The 15082-nt window shown below is 25.1% G+C and overlaps 2 protein-coding genes and 1 pseudogene across 41 annotated transcripts in view; all 3 read left to right on the top strand.

Annotated features, from left to right (window-relative positions):
- The window catches only part of LOC132951710 (longitudinals lacking protein-like), a 208869-nt gene that overhangs the window by 86392 nt on the left and 107395 nt on the right, over positions 1–15082 (top strand). Inside the window, exon 5 of one of the 40 annotated variants that reach the window (XM_061023612.1) lies at positions 4532–5220. The exons of 38 other annotated variants lie outside the window; for them this stretch is intronic. In XM_061023612.1, coding sequence (XP_060879595.1) covers positions 4532–4782 — 251 coding nt within the window. In that variant the 3' untranslated portion in view covers positions 4783–5220. Of the gene's footprint in view, positions 1–4; positions 238–4531; positions 5221–15082 lie in introns of those variants that run through there. One more of the 40 variants, XM_061023628.1, reaches the window with a different exon arrangement.
- Positions 1–15082, top strand: part of LOC132951720 (uncharacterized) — a 124808-nt pseudogene that overhangs the window by 41892 nt on the left and 67834 nt on the right.
- LOC132951721 (longitudinals lacking protein, isoforms N/O/W/X/Y-like) lies at positions 5627–12626 on the top strand. The gene is made up of 3 exons (XM_061023648.1): positions 5627–5806; positions 8709–8855; positions 11120–12626. Exons 1-3 carry the CDS (start codon positions 5752–5754, stop codon positions 11302–11304), a joined length of 387 nt encoding a protein of 128 aa, XP_060879631.1. The 5' UTR covers positions 5627–5751; the 3' UTR covers positions 11305–12626.

Genomic DNA, 15082 nt, shown 5'->3' with positions numbered 1-15082 from the left:
ATAGGTATAATACAAATTGTGACTAAAGCTAATATTCACCGGTGTCCAAATGAAAAGTGCGGCAGAAAATTTAAAATGCAACGATCGTTAGGTGCTCATCTAAAATATGAATGTGGACTTGAACCTCAATTTCATTGTGTTCTGTGTAATAAGAGCTTTAAACAAAAGTTCACCTATAAGACTCATATGATTAATGTACATCAAAGATCTATACTTAACTAACTAAACAGTTATTTTTAATTTATTTTATATTTTTTTTTAATACTATTTACAAATAATTGTTTATACATGGTTATTTTATCTGTATGTATCTAATATACAATTATTTTAGTTATTAAAGTTATTATACTCTGGCCACTGAGAGAGTACTTTTGGGTGGCGACCTAAACTCGTCCATTCTCGCGCATTGTCACCACTTAACCTGCCTGAACGCTGGCCGCCGTTGTTGTGAGTGAGGTATTTTATAGTATCGAGTAGGTAGTAGAGTGGGTAAAATTTTGGTACAAAACTGCAGAGCTTCTTCATTTGGATGCGCCAAAGTGTAGCGCTCTCTAGATGGCCGGAGTATAATGATTAGTGTAAATAAAGTTTTACTGATGGATACATCAAGAACCTTAAAAAAATGCTTCATTTAAAATGGCTGATAATTAAAATATAATGACATTAAACAAAATAACTGTGTTATCTATGATAAAATAAAATAAAATTTTTATTATTATTATTAGTTTTTATGTGTAATGTTAAGTAATAATAATAATATAATAAAATAATTTTCTTTTAAGTATCTAATCTATAGTTTAAATATATCAGATAATTTTATTGAACAATTATTATAATTAAGTAAAAGAAAAAGTTTATTTACCTTCCATTCAAAAACAAATAGTTGACAAATAAAATAAGCCGTTTACAATGCTCATGTTTTTATTTTTGTTTATGTTGTGTTCCTACTAAGTTTTTACTGTGTATACCTTATGTTTTCACCCCATTTTTTTATTCCTTCTGCACATCACATGTATACATATTATAACTTTAAAATGTACATAACTATTTGAATACTTAATGAAAATTAATAATCTTAGACTATTAGGTAACTCAACTGTTAAAGATTAACATCAAATTTTGGGATTTACAATCTATTTTATCTGACTACCTTTAAAATGTATTCTGGAATAATAAGTTAATTCATTTTTTTTTTTTTATCATAACAGATAATTGCATTTTTTTCAACATTAGTACAATACCCAATCTTACTATCGAAATGGAGTTATCTTTTTCTTTGAGTAAACATTTATAAATTAAGTACATAAAAGATAAAAATATATACGCACAAAACCTTTTTAAAATTTAGTTAATAGAGTTTAGATTTATTTTATATTTCATTATTAGTATGGCCGCCAGTTATATAAATATTACAATCAAGGAGCAACATATATATATATTTATAAAAAACTTTAATAATTAGTAACTTATCCAATCCTCCAGTAGTGGTGACTCCTAAATTCCTTGAATATACTCCAATATAATTATATTCATTGGCACATACAACCAACAATAAATGTAGTACCACAAAGATTATTTTTTTTTGAGTACCCTGGTTTCAACTGATCGATCTGTTTCACCATCAGTAGCCTGATTCGTTTACTTTCTTTCTGATCTCAAATTAAATTTGTTGCCAATGTATCTCATTATGTATCTTTTTTTACAACTGAATGCAGTGCTATTATAGAAGTTCTCACCCGTATTAGTCCTTTTGCATCTGGACTCTACATTATAATCTCTAGTTCTCAAGCTAGCCTTTTAGCTCTAGCTGACGATAACTTCCTTACCAAATGTTCCCCCATCATTTTAAAAACCCATTCTTCACAATGGTGTTTATTTTCAACAATGAATTTTCCCAGGCATATTGATATTATTGGCAACTAGGACACTGATTTCCCTTGGCTAGCTACACTTTAACAACTATTTTCTTTCAGGTATCCCAGTGCCCTTATTCTAATGAATTATCACTTATAAATTTTAATCCACCCATTAACTTTGAAATCTTGGATGGGGACATTTTCTAAAATACTTTTTTTCTGTATTTAATTTTTCCTAAAATCCATGGGCCTTAAAATTAGCACATTCCAGAATCTTCTACCTCATCACTTGTTTCATTTGTGGATGAATAGAGTCCTATTCTCTCTAACTGTGATTATTGTCATGTGACTTTCATTATGTATTAATCTGATCTTTTTTCAATTGAAAAATCTTGTTTCCTCTTGCTTTCCATTTTCTCTTATACAAATGGTCTTTTTTCCATCAATGTCACTCTTAAAAATTCATCCTCCATACAGATTTTAATATTTGAATAAGTATGGCCTTAGCATTTTTTTTTTCCTATATAATGGTTGAGATACAATATTTTTGTTAAAGTTTTTAAAAAAACGCTTCCCAAGTCAGGGATTGGCATGTAAACTTTCTTGATTTTTAATTTTTAGAAATTCAATAACTGATATCACACCCTAGCGGTATAATAATTTGAATCCAGAAAAATGTTGGTGTAAACAGCCCCACGAAAAATAATTTTCATTTTCATTTAGTGAGATAGATCTCCGAAACCAGAGAATGGATTTCGTTGTTTGGGGTCTTGTTAGATTCAAATTGGTTAGGAGAAGTTCAGTGAAGATTTTCAGAACTTTATCTTTAATAGTTAATTCTCTACAGAACAAAAAAATAACATAACAAATTTTATTGGGCGTTTTTTGATATTTTTCAGCTTTACAGCCTTGTAGTGAACTAACGGTTAGAGATAAAGTTCTGAAAATCTTCAATGCACTTGTCCTAGTCAATGTGAATCTAACAAGACCCCAAACAACAAAATCCGTTCACCAGTTTCGGAAATCTACCTTGCTAAATGAAAATCTAGCGAAAAATAACTCTTTTTTTATCTGTGAAAAATTAAATAATTTTTTTTAAAACATTTTAATTCCACATTTTAGTATCTACTTAATAATTTCTTTTTTATGAGTTATCAACTAACTTTCTAGCTATCATAGTTTAGGAGAAAAGTTTAAAAATAGATATTTTGGGACTGTTTACGCCGACATTTTTATGAATTCAAGTGGTTATACCACTCGAGTGTGATATCAAATCCCTCATTAATATTTTATATTATAGGTAGCTAAATTACCCACCTACTTATCATTACTGAGTTAAAATATTTATTATTTTCCTATTTAACACAAATTCTTGAAGTTTTCAAAATTTAGACTTAATTTCAATAACCATACTTGATTAAAATACAAGAAAGTAAAATACAAACTTTTCTTATATTTTTTTAGCATACATTTTAGTCTGACAGTTAAGCCTCTTGTGTATTTTTATGCATTAGTTTTATTATTCATATTGTACTGTTATTGTACTTTAAGTTATAGTGATTAAACTGAACTTTGTAAGATTATTAAACTTATTGTAAGATGTCCATAAAAGAATATAAACTGTGTTATATATTAAAAAGATATACATGTAGTCAATTTTGTATTTTATTTTAATTTCTCATACCTAACAAATGTATATAAAATTCTTACAGTTAAATATGTCAATTAGTTTTATCATTTTTTTTAGAAACAAGAAATTTACAATTTTTATAAGGTTGCGTACCTCATATTTTTAATATATCTATTATTTAATGTTGAACAAATACTGAATACATTATTTTTCTGTATAATATAATAAAGGTGAAAACATGTATTTAAAGTTTTCTTTTGTTCTTATAGTAAATTGTTTTAGTTTACCACTTTATATAAGTACAAGTCAAGCATGTAGCCATGCATATTTAATGGGATGTGTTTTAATTTAATATTAAAATATAACCTAGGGGTGGGAAGGCTGTTTACACATCTAATATATTTGATTATACCGCCGAAGGGGGCAACCTATCCAAAACACCACCCCCTCCCCCGAATACACGCCTGGTACAATAAAAAGTTGTAATATAAAAATATTTGGAATAAACCATAAAATTGTATTGAAATAATATTGGCATACAAAATAAATATAACTTCTAGGGTCAGGAATGTACACAGAAAACATTTATAACGGTGGAAGGATTTATAAATCAACCAAACCAATGTAAATAAATAATATATAATCAAAAAATGCTTTTTTTTTACAATTTTTTTTTTTGTGGTGGGGGTTTGAAATCCCAAAACATTCTTATGTAAGTGCCTATTTAGTATATTATAATTAAAAATTAATAATGTTCATGTGGATTTTGGGTGAATAACATAATTACATTTTGTTTTAATTTGATAAGATTTAGTATATAAAAAAATTAATATATTATTATTTTGAAAATTGTGTTACCTTTATAAATTCATAAAGTTCAATATTTAACATTATCTCTGCTTAAGTTAGTTTTGCTTTTAATATGTTCTTCAAAAGTGTTATGATTGTATTTGTGAATATTCTTAATAATTCATAAAACAATTTTTATTTAAAACTTTATATTTTTTAATTAATGCATTATTTTTTTGTTTTATTTTTATTTTAGATATTCCCAAGGTTATTTATAAATGTCCAAATGCTGGCTGTAATCGGTCATATAAAACAAAACCAGGAATATATACTCATTTAAAGGATGAATGTGGTGTAGAACCTAAATTTCAATGTAAGCATTGTTTGAAAGCATTCAAACGAAAATGGTCATTCCAATCTCATATACTACATGTGCACAGATCACTAACTGCATTCAACAAAAAAATAGTTTGCAATGAAGGGACACCAATGATCTTTGGCTCTTAAAACGATTCAAAAAACACATAATTAAGATAATTTACATAGTTAGACATTTATATAATTTGTTAAAATATAAATGTATTAATAATGTGTATGAATTGATTTTTTAAGTCTTATAGTTGGTTTTAATGGAATTAGATAAGTACGTAATTAAACAATTTTTAAATTATCCGTGTTTAAAATACTATGGTTCACTAGATGTATCTTCTACCAACAATCATAATGTTGTAAACAATTTTTAGTATAAAATATAATTTGTCTTTTAAATGTAATTTTTTTGTTAACAAATATATGATTGTATATTAGTATAATAGTTAGATCATTGAAAGTAGAGGTTGATTTAAGTGAACTATGTAAAATGTACAAGTTATCCATGTACAATTAAATCAATAAATTAAATACATATTTTTGATTATATTTTAACAGTGTATACTTGCTTCCCAATATGCTGTATTTTATTTTAATTATTTGCATGTATTTTAAATTAATTATATTTGTATACATATACACCATACAAATTAAGTGTACTATGTTTAATATAGATACTAGATAGTAAACCTATACTTAGTTGAACTATTATGAAATCTATTTTATATTAACTATCTTACCTCATCAACTTATAGAATATATAAATGCATTTTTAGATGATGAAGATGTTTTTTTCTGTACCAACAAATGTGGCCGAAAATATAAGTCAAAAACAGCGTTGTATACTCACCTTAAATATGAATGTGGAGTAGACCCACAATTTCACTGTCAAGTGTGTCATAAAAGTTATAAGCATAAATGTACATTTAAAGTTCATATGATTCGAGATCATGGGATTGTGTTGTAATAATATTGCAAGTACACAAAACCAAGGTTGGACAAGTTACTCAATTTAATTTGTGGAAACCTTTATATTGTAACTTGTAACTTTCATATAAAGTTACAGGAAAATTTGTAACTAGCTACAAGTTACTAGTTAAATTGAAAATGAGTAACTTGTTACAAGTTACAAAAGTAACAGAATTACATTACTTAGTTACAGGTAACTATGATATGCCCAACCCTACACACAACATAACTTAAAATTTGTATTTAATAAAATTCATATAATTCTATGTATTTATTTTAACACAATTTTAAGTAATTACTTATGAAAAGTAATTTACACACTAGTTGGCATTTATTATTAGGTACCTACTTAAATTTATTTATATGTCTTTTAGGGACTAGTCTAATGTCTGATCTACCAACAAACGGCTATCTACGATAAAGCATTATTTATTTATTTATTTATTTATTTATTTATCAACAAAACGGGCTGAGCCCAATTATACATACTATGATAATACTAATTAAATTTTAACTATGATTTGATATAATATAAATATTATAGATAGAACGTGTGATCTACTGATAACTGATATTTACCATATATGTAATTGTACTTTAATGATATTAATATATCTGTTTAAAAATTAATTAATTGTACTATAACAACGAAACATAATTGTGGATAAAGTTAAGCGTATTGAATATTAAAACCTTTTAATTGAAAATGGCCATAATAATATTATTTCTCGTAAAAGAATATTTATTGCAATTAATGTGGTAGATAATTACATGAAATTAAAAGGACCAGTAATAAAAACATTTGGGCAGCACTTTTAAAAAAATGTTACAGGTACTAAAAAGTGATGCCAGACATAATTCGCGCAGGAAATCCAATTTTTACTTGCATTGACATCAATGGTAAATGTTTTAGTATTTTTGCACTAATGAAAATAATAAGACTTGTCGGGTATTGGGCTAACTAAAAAATGAATGGTGTAGCAATCGTTTAACTTAGTAAAAATTTAAATATTTGATGATTTTTTATCAGATTTAAAGATAAACTTAATAAGTAACATTTTAGTTAAGACATGACTATTTTGAGTATCATGTATAAAAAGTTAGTTGGTAGATCACATGTTTGACTACAAATTTGTCGGTAGATTACACATAGCACCAATCCCAACATACCTTGGCGGCCAACTTCTGTGCATGACCATGGCTGTGTTCGAAAGCACTGACCTTGCTCATCAACTTGGCAAAGCATCTAGCTTTCACAAACGATAACTGGTTTTATTCTGAATAAAGTATAGCTGATAATTAACATAGTAAAATAATGATATTTTATGGTTGTAAAATCAGTAGTGCTAATCAGTAATCAGTAATTATTCAAATATTACTCAATATTGTCAAACTCCTAAGTGTCCAGTACATTTTTTTCTTATTTATATTTGTTGAAATTATACCTAGAATATTCTTGTTTTAGTTTAAATAATTTTGATTTACTCAAGATATTTTTTTTTGTTCTGTGATACCTAAAGATATTAGGTGCCCAATTTTTAGGGGTAATTTATGTAAATATTTAATTGTTGAATTATTTATATCTATAGGAAAAGACTTTTATATTGGAAAATTATACCTAATGCATTGAACCTAATCTAATGCAATTGAGGTAAAAGAAAGACAATTGAATCATATGCCAAAGTCACAATTAGTTAGGGAGAAACAGAAGAAACAGTTGCAGTAGAAAACTACATAATATTATAGTAAATATGTGGGATCTACCGTAAGACACTCCATATGTACTTATTAGCTAAATATTATATTGCACTTTATGAATAACATTCATTGTGTCCTTCAAAATTTTTTCTTTTGAAAGAAATTGAAACTGTGTAGGCATTAACTTATTATAAAATTAGGTAGTATAAAAGTGGAACTAAAATATCAATGTATAAGGTATATATTGTGTATGAGCTAATCATAGTTCACCTTTATTCATAACCATGTTAGTTTGGGCGTACTTTGATTTAGATCCCTCAGCATTTTATATCAATTCATATAAAATGTATTGTAACTAATTTAATTTTATATTATGAACAACAGTTTATATTTATAGTTGTTTAGAACATAGATTTAAAATTTTTTATTATTTTTAATATTTAGAATATCTGTATAGTTTTAACTTTATAAAGTTAGGTATCACAATCGGTACTATTTTTTGTTTATTATAAATTAGTTTACTTTTGCATATGAATTTTTAGTTGTAATAATATTTACTTAAACAATATTAAAAATGCATTTCAGGATGGTTTGAGTTAGTTGCCTATTTATATTAATATTTATAAATTAATGAACTTAATTCTCCATTCATTTTATTTAATCAGACGTTGATAATGTTAACTATTACATGATTTATAAGCAATGCCTGAGGAATAAAACAATTATTGTTCTTCGTCAAAGTATTTTTATAACATTATTACTACCTTGTTTAAAACATTTTATTGAATTACTTTTAGTTTTTTTTCTTATAAGACTAGTATCTACCTTTGGAATTAACATAATGTAATTTATATATATTATATTACAAGATTAGTGATAACCCGAAATATAATTGCTTGATTGGAAATGATCAAAATGTAATTTAATTAAAAACTTATATTTAAAAAAAAAGTAAAAATGTGGAATTTATTTAATTTGCCTTTTTCCTGCTTCGGCAGCTTGGCTATTAATGATCAATGCTTATCTAAGAGAAGATGCATTTTTATATTAATAAATAAAAATAAATAAATACATTTTATAGTTTTATTTTAATTTATATTGGTTTTTATTTTGTGACATATTATAATTATATTTTAAATGAAAATGATAATTAAAGTTATGTTTTTTTTTAAAAAAAAGTTTCCCTTAAGGGAATGTTTTGTATTAAATTTGGGAAAAGTCCATAATTCATAATTGTATATTATGTATTCATGCCAAAAGTAATATTTCATATCCTTATGAAAGCTTAAGGTTATGTAGCTTATAATTTATATAGTTTTAGTATGTGTTTATAGATTTTACTTGGATTTTTAATTTAACTCAAGTACCTAATTCATATTTTATATTTTATTCTTTAGATGGTTGGGTGATAGAAACCGATGTCTTGGGTTCTTTATTCTACTGTCCAAAAATGTGTGGTCGTAAATATAAATCAAAAAGAGCTGTAAAACTACATATGAAGTACGAGTGTGGGGTCAAACCTCAATTTCAATGTAATATTTGTGGTAAAAACTTTAAGCAACCAATTCACCATAAAAGTCACATGTTTGCTATTCATAAGATTATGGCAATAAATAAATACAGATAATTCTATAGAAAAAATAAAATAAATACATACATAATTTTAATTAATTTAGCATAAATTAATTAAAATTATTATTTTGTTTAAATATATGATTTATATATTGAACCTTACATAATATGTACTATCTGAAAAATGTTTAATTGTTCATAAAACTAATGTTAATGTGATGACTACAATTTAGTTAATAAAACAGTGTTTCAAAAGGTATGCAAACCATTCTATGTTTTTATATAATTACATTCATTTTTCAAAACAATATTTTCAGTACAAAAATATATATAAACGATAATTATTTTCGATTACTAAATATATAATTTTGCTTATTCAGGCCCTGTGTTCATATAAAAATTGTATATGTATTGAGTATATCATGTATAAACATTGTTATACTTAAGTCCAATCGTCTATTGTTGTTGCATTACCAAACTAATAGACAAAAAGGTATATCCAGACATTATTTTTTATTTTTACCCCATACATTTTTATAAATAAAACCTATAACTAATATTAGTTAAAATAATCAGTAGACATATAACACAATTGAACACTAGGGCTCAGGACTTATTGATTTTACATATTCTTATTTAATGATGATTACCAACTAAGCCTGTACGTAATAAATACAAATTTACATTACAATTTACTTTGAGTATATATATTTTGTTTCGTATTTATAATTTTAATTGCATATTTGCATAAATAATTGGTATGCGCAATGTGTACACTGCGCTGGTATTTTTGATCAATCCGAGCAATTTGAATCGTAAATAGAAACAATATTTTTTGTGCAAAGTTTTGTATTAAATTCTAATAATGTTAATAATTATACACATTATACATAATATAAAGTTAATCAATGCACTTGCAAAAAGCTTTACAAAACAAATAAATGCAAGTGTAGGAAAACAGACAGACTTTGAAATTCTAAGTGGCATTCTAGTAAATCATATACCATTAAGAGGACGTGATATCAGCATGTGTTGTCTCCGTCTTACAGATGCTTAACATAACAGATTTTACGCAAAGCAGAACACGTGTAGCTCTGTTAGTTTAAAAATTACAGTGAATTGGCTTATAAAATCTAAAGGTAATATTATTATCTAGACAACCTCATGGGCTTTTTATTATATTTTAATTTTTAAGCGAGTTATGAGTATTTTAAAATGTACAAAAAATTTACAATTTTAAAATACTCATAGTTTGCTTTAAAATTAAAATATAATAAAAAGCCCATAAGGTTGTCTAGATAATAATCTTACCTTTAGATTTTATAAGAGGTCAATTCACTCAAATTTTTAAATTAACGGAGCTACACGTGCTCTCCTTTGCGTAAAATTTGTTATGTTACGCATTTGTAAGACGCAGACAACACATGCGGGTATCACATCCTCTTAAATAGATAAAATTGTTAATAATATTAATATAATATTAAATAATAACTATTTTTTTAGTTTGTATGGCATCAATATTAAATATATAATTACTATCATTGCTATAATTATAAAAATTATAATTAGTTATAATATATTAATTACAAAATATTGCAGAAAAAAAATTTGTTTGTATTTCGATTCAAATTACATTGTTTGTAAAAATATTCTTTTTTACATAATTGGTTTGTGTTATAATATTAATCGCACGCAAATATCTTTTTTGTACATATTTGATGATATTTGAATGCATATTTTTGTGAATATTTTTTCAATACATTAAGTCCTTAGCTCTACTTATCACTTTAAATTGATAACATCACTGAACACTTAAAAATAATAGGTTCAACATCAGAAAATACAATTAAAACTTACGTTTTGATATTTTATACAATATAATAGTACACAGATTATAATTTATTTTATTCAGACACTGTAAATAAATATAAAACATTGTTGGGAGGAAAATGTTTGAAGAAGTGGAGTAATGTGATAGATTCACCAAATTTGTTAAATTATGAAAATACTTATACAGTTCATATTGTTATGATATTTATAATATTTAGATAAATTTAGCCTGCTCAGAATTATTTATTTCAACAATATTTATATTAAGGTAACCTGGTTAGGATAGGTTAGGTTTTATAATATGTAGAAGATTAATTTTGCTTGGGCTTACATCAATTAATGATTTATTTATTTTAATACATTAAATGTTTTTAATTTACTAAAAAATTATATAAAATTCTTTCAGATTATAATTTATTAATTTGTCTAAGATGTGGACGTAAGTATAAGCACAAGTCTACTTTAAAAGCACATTTAAGATATGAATGTGGTGTGGCACCGAAGTTTCAGTGCAGTATATGCAATAAAATGTTTAAACATAAATCACATTTAAAAAATCACGTAATATCAGTTCACAAAATTATTATTTGAAGAAAAAGAACAAAAACAATCTACTTATGTATTTATCAACTATGTTAAAAGGGAAGGAGTGCAAAGTGGTCTATGCTGCATCAAAAGATTAATGGGCATAATTAGGGGATATTTTTGTATTATCGTGAAACATAAAATTATCAATGCAACAACATAATATATAATATAGGTCATTTATAGTCATTTAATGTACAATTAAAAAAGCAAAGATAGGCCAGTGTTGCATAAAAATATTTTTATATTATCTCATTAGCTTTTATTAATTTAAAAATTATATCGGATAGACCACTGTTGCGCTTAACTCCTCTTAATATTATTTTATTTTTTCAATATATTATCTTCTATTCATTGTTATAGTTAATCTAGTTTGATAACTAGCGAGTACTATGTTACTGGTATATTTATTATAATAAAGTAATAAGTAATAAAAGTATAATTGATAATTATTTGAATTGAGTTTTTATTTCTAAAATTTTTATTTTGATGGCTTTTTTTTTGTTTTGAACGTAAGTATTTGTTTAATGTTGAAAAAGATTAAATAGTTAATAATTAAATAGTTATATATACAATTTAGTTTACTTAAATGTTGTACCTATTCATTCAAAATACTGTACAGTTTAATTAAATTGTTGGAAAATTATTTTATTTCTTGCAATATAAACAGAAAATGAAGAACCACACGGATTACAATTTATTTATTTTAATATTTTTAATTAGAAATCTGTTCTTAATGTGAATGAAATCAAACCTGCTATAATTTGTTTACCTAACCTATTATAATAACAAAATAAAATATATGTTATGTTAAAAATGAATTCATTTTATGAATTCTATAAAATCTATAAATTATATAGTTAACTATGAAAATCAAAATTGTAGTAATGCATATTTTATTAATTAGTATAACTTAATTTTCAGGTTACTTAACCTAATCTAACCTATGAAACTAAGTAATGGCCAATTTAATTAAAAATACCTATTTAATTACATTTGTCAACAAAAATAATGTATAAGTATTTTTATTTCTATTGTGAAAAGACATTATAAAAATGATTTTATTTTAATAGATATGGTGCATAACACTCAGTAAATGCTTATAAATAAAATATAAATTTGTATTCTATGTGTATATTTTACTAGGAAATACACATATATCATAATTGTTCAATTAAATATATATAAAAACAGTTACTAAAAATATAAATTTGACTGCCACAAATTTGATATTTAGGTGTCGAGTAGTGGTGTGCGGTCAGGGCAAGTGAAGTCCACATGTCCGCTTAATAAGGAAGAAAAATGATCTGTAATGATGATTTGTAATGTCGATTGGCAATATTTCATGTTATAATATGGATTTTTTTATTTTAGATATAATATATTCTATTATATGTATTATTATATTAAAAATTAGAAAGAATAAACTATTAAATTAAACTATTTTGTTATTTAGGTATGCAATGTATTGACAGGATTTCGAATACCCAGCTCGTTTCATTACATTAAGCATGGCTGGGTAGGGTGTTCATAGTTTTATGCAGCAGTTGAAATTGCTGCATTGAACGATAAAAATACATTTAGAAACATATTTTCTGATACTGAAAGTTTTTTAAGCACAAATACGCAATATTATCATAATGTTATTATTAGGAAACGTATTTATATGTTAATACATATTTTCACTGCAACTTTCTAAATTAATCAAGGCAAGTGATAAATTTGTTTCACAGGATTTTCAATCAAATGATCTAAATCAACAACAGATAATTATTTTTATTGGTTTACTTATTATTATTATATATATATATATATATATATATATAAATAAATGAATTGCTTTCTGTTAGTCTTGCAAAAACTTAAAAACGGCTCTATTGATTTGAATAATTTTTTTTTGTTCTGTTCGTAATTGTGAAGGCAAAGGTTGTATGAAATAAAATTTTGCAAAAGTCTACGGAATAAGTAAAAAAATTGCAAAAAAATGTAATGATATCTGATATTTTGTCTCAGACCGTTGCATTAATATTATAAACGTTGTCTCTATATACTCTATGGACAGACATAGTCTTTATTTACTATATGGGCAGACATAGTCTTTATATACCTACTATGTGTTATTTTGTTATTTTTGCTCGACAGATTTTGACTGATTTTTTTTTCTGTTGCATTTGTATTTGTCAGGACAAGGTTTGTATAAAAGAAAATTTTATGAAAATCCACCAGAAAAGTAAGAAACTGTATGGAAAAAATACATCAGTGGTGCCAGCTGTCCAGCAAAAAAAAAAAATAAACTAAATAATAATACATTTTTGTGTATTGTAAGGTTGCTATTGGTTATGATTGAATATAATTTTAGACCTGTACCCATATTATATTTGGTAAAAACTATATAACTTAGTAAAAATGATATTCCCAAGGCTAATTTTTCTACCGTTGTTCTGGGAACCTACACATGCACATCTCAAACAATGTGTTAATGAAACATTTGTAATTACGTTCACACAGTACTTAAATTAATTTAATTTTAGTTAGAAAATAGTTATTGATAAATAATAATAATATATTTATTTGTATTAGTATAAAAAACTCGATACTAATGTTTAAATAAGATTACAAATCTTCAGAAAAAACTGATAAATTACTTTACCAAAGTATCATCTAGTAGACTTGATTTTAAATCTGAAGAGATAGAACTACTAGCAACTTTTAAAATATTTATCCTGCCCCCAGAAAATCAGAAAAATTGGTAGAACATCATTGTAAAAATTAGTACATTTTTCCTTTGGCTCAGAATTTAAAACTGATTAACTCATAATCACTGGGCTCCATTGAAAATATTTTAAGTGCATATTATTACTCTTCATAAATATTATAATTATTTATGTATTTTGCAGTATGTAATGTACTCTCAAGCTTAATGGTATATCATTAAAAATGTTTGCTTATTTTTATTAAGGTGTTTTATATAAACAAACCTATTGAGATTTATTAATATTGTTCTAAATTAGCTTTTAACTATGAATGATAAACCAAACTGTTTTATAATTGTTACACATTCGAGGTTTTCCCACACCTAATATTATACCATAATACAGTTAATAATTATTCTTCTTGGTATGCTAGTATTATGTTTACATATTAAAGTCAATATAGTGGTAGTTTATCATCTACATAATGAACAGCGACTAGAGACACAATATGTATGTAGTATATTATAGAGAACTAGGTATGGATTTTTAAATAGCATCTTAAACTTAGTAATGAGTTTATTGATGGCCTATTGGTTATTCACATTCTAAATTTTTGTTATATTTAGATTTTTTTTAGAAAATATAATTTTTATTATTTCTGTTGATTCTTGTTCAATATTAGTAAGTTATGGTTATGTATTCTTCACAATTAAGAGGATGCTACTCATGTGTTTGTTGTCTCTGTCCTACAAACGTACGACATAGCATATTATCGTTAACCAGTTTCAATAGTGTACTGTTAGTATTGATATTAGAGTGAATCTACTTAATATCAAAGTTGTAGGTAAGAATATTATCCTACTAAAGCTTAAGGCGTTGGTGATTTTTTTGATAATTTAATTTTCAAGCAAGCTATGGGTATGTGAAATATTACAAATTTGAAATGCTTATATCTCGCTTAAAAATTAAATTACTGAAGATGATGTTTGAATAATGTTCTAGCCTAAAAGTTTGATAGTACCTAGGTTAATTCACTCTAATATCAAACTAATGGCTTACTGTTGAAACTGGTGAACAAAAATTTGCTATGT

The sequence above is a fragment of the Metopolophium dirhodum genome, chromosome 9, assembly GCF_019925205.1.
Source record: "Metopolophium dirhodum isolate CAU chromosome 9, ASM1992520v1, whole genome shotgun sequence".
Classification (NCBI taxonomy): Eukaryota; Metazoa; Arthropoda; class Insecta; order Hemiptera; family Aphididae; genus Metopolophium; species Metopolophium dirhodum.
The sequence above is the reverse complement of the archived record's forward strand: the minus strand, read 5'-3'. Positions and strand labels throughout refer to the sequence as shown.

Bases quoted from the DNA above. Each gene is read 5' to 3' on its own strand.
- LOC132951721 (XM_061023648.1), top strand. From the start codon at position 5,752: ATGAGTAACTTGTTACAAGTTACAAAAGTAACAGAATTACATTACTTA. The intron at 5,807-8,708 runs GTAACTATGATA...TTTATTCTTTAG, and splicing joins ATTACATTACTTAGTTACAG to ATGGTTGGGTGATAGAAACC. The intron at 8,856-11,119 runs GTAAAAACTTTA...AAATTCTTTCAG, and splicing joins ATTTCAATGTAATATTTGTG to ATTATAATTTATTAATTTGT.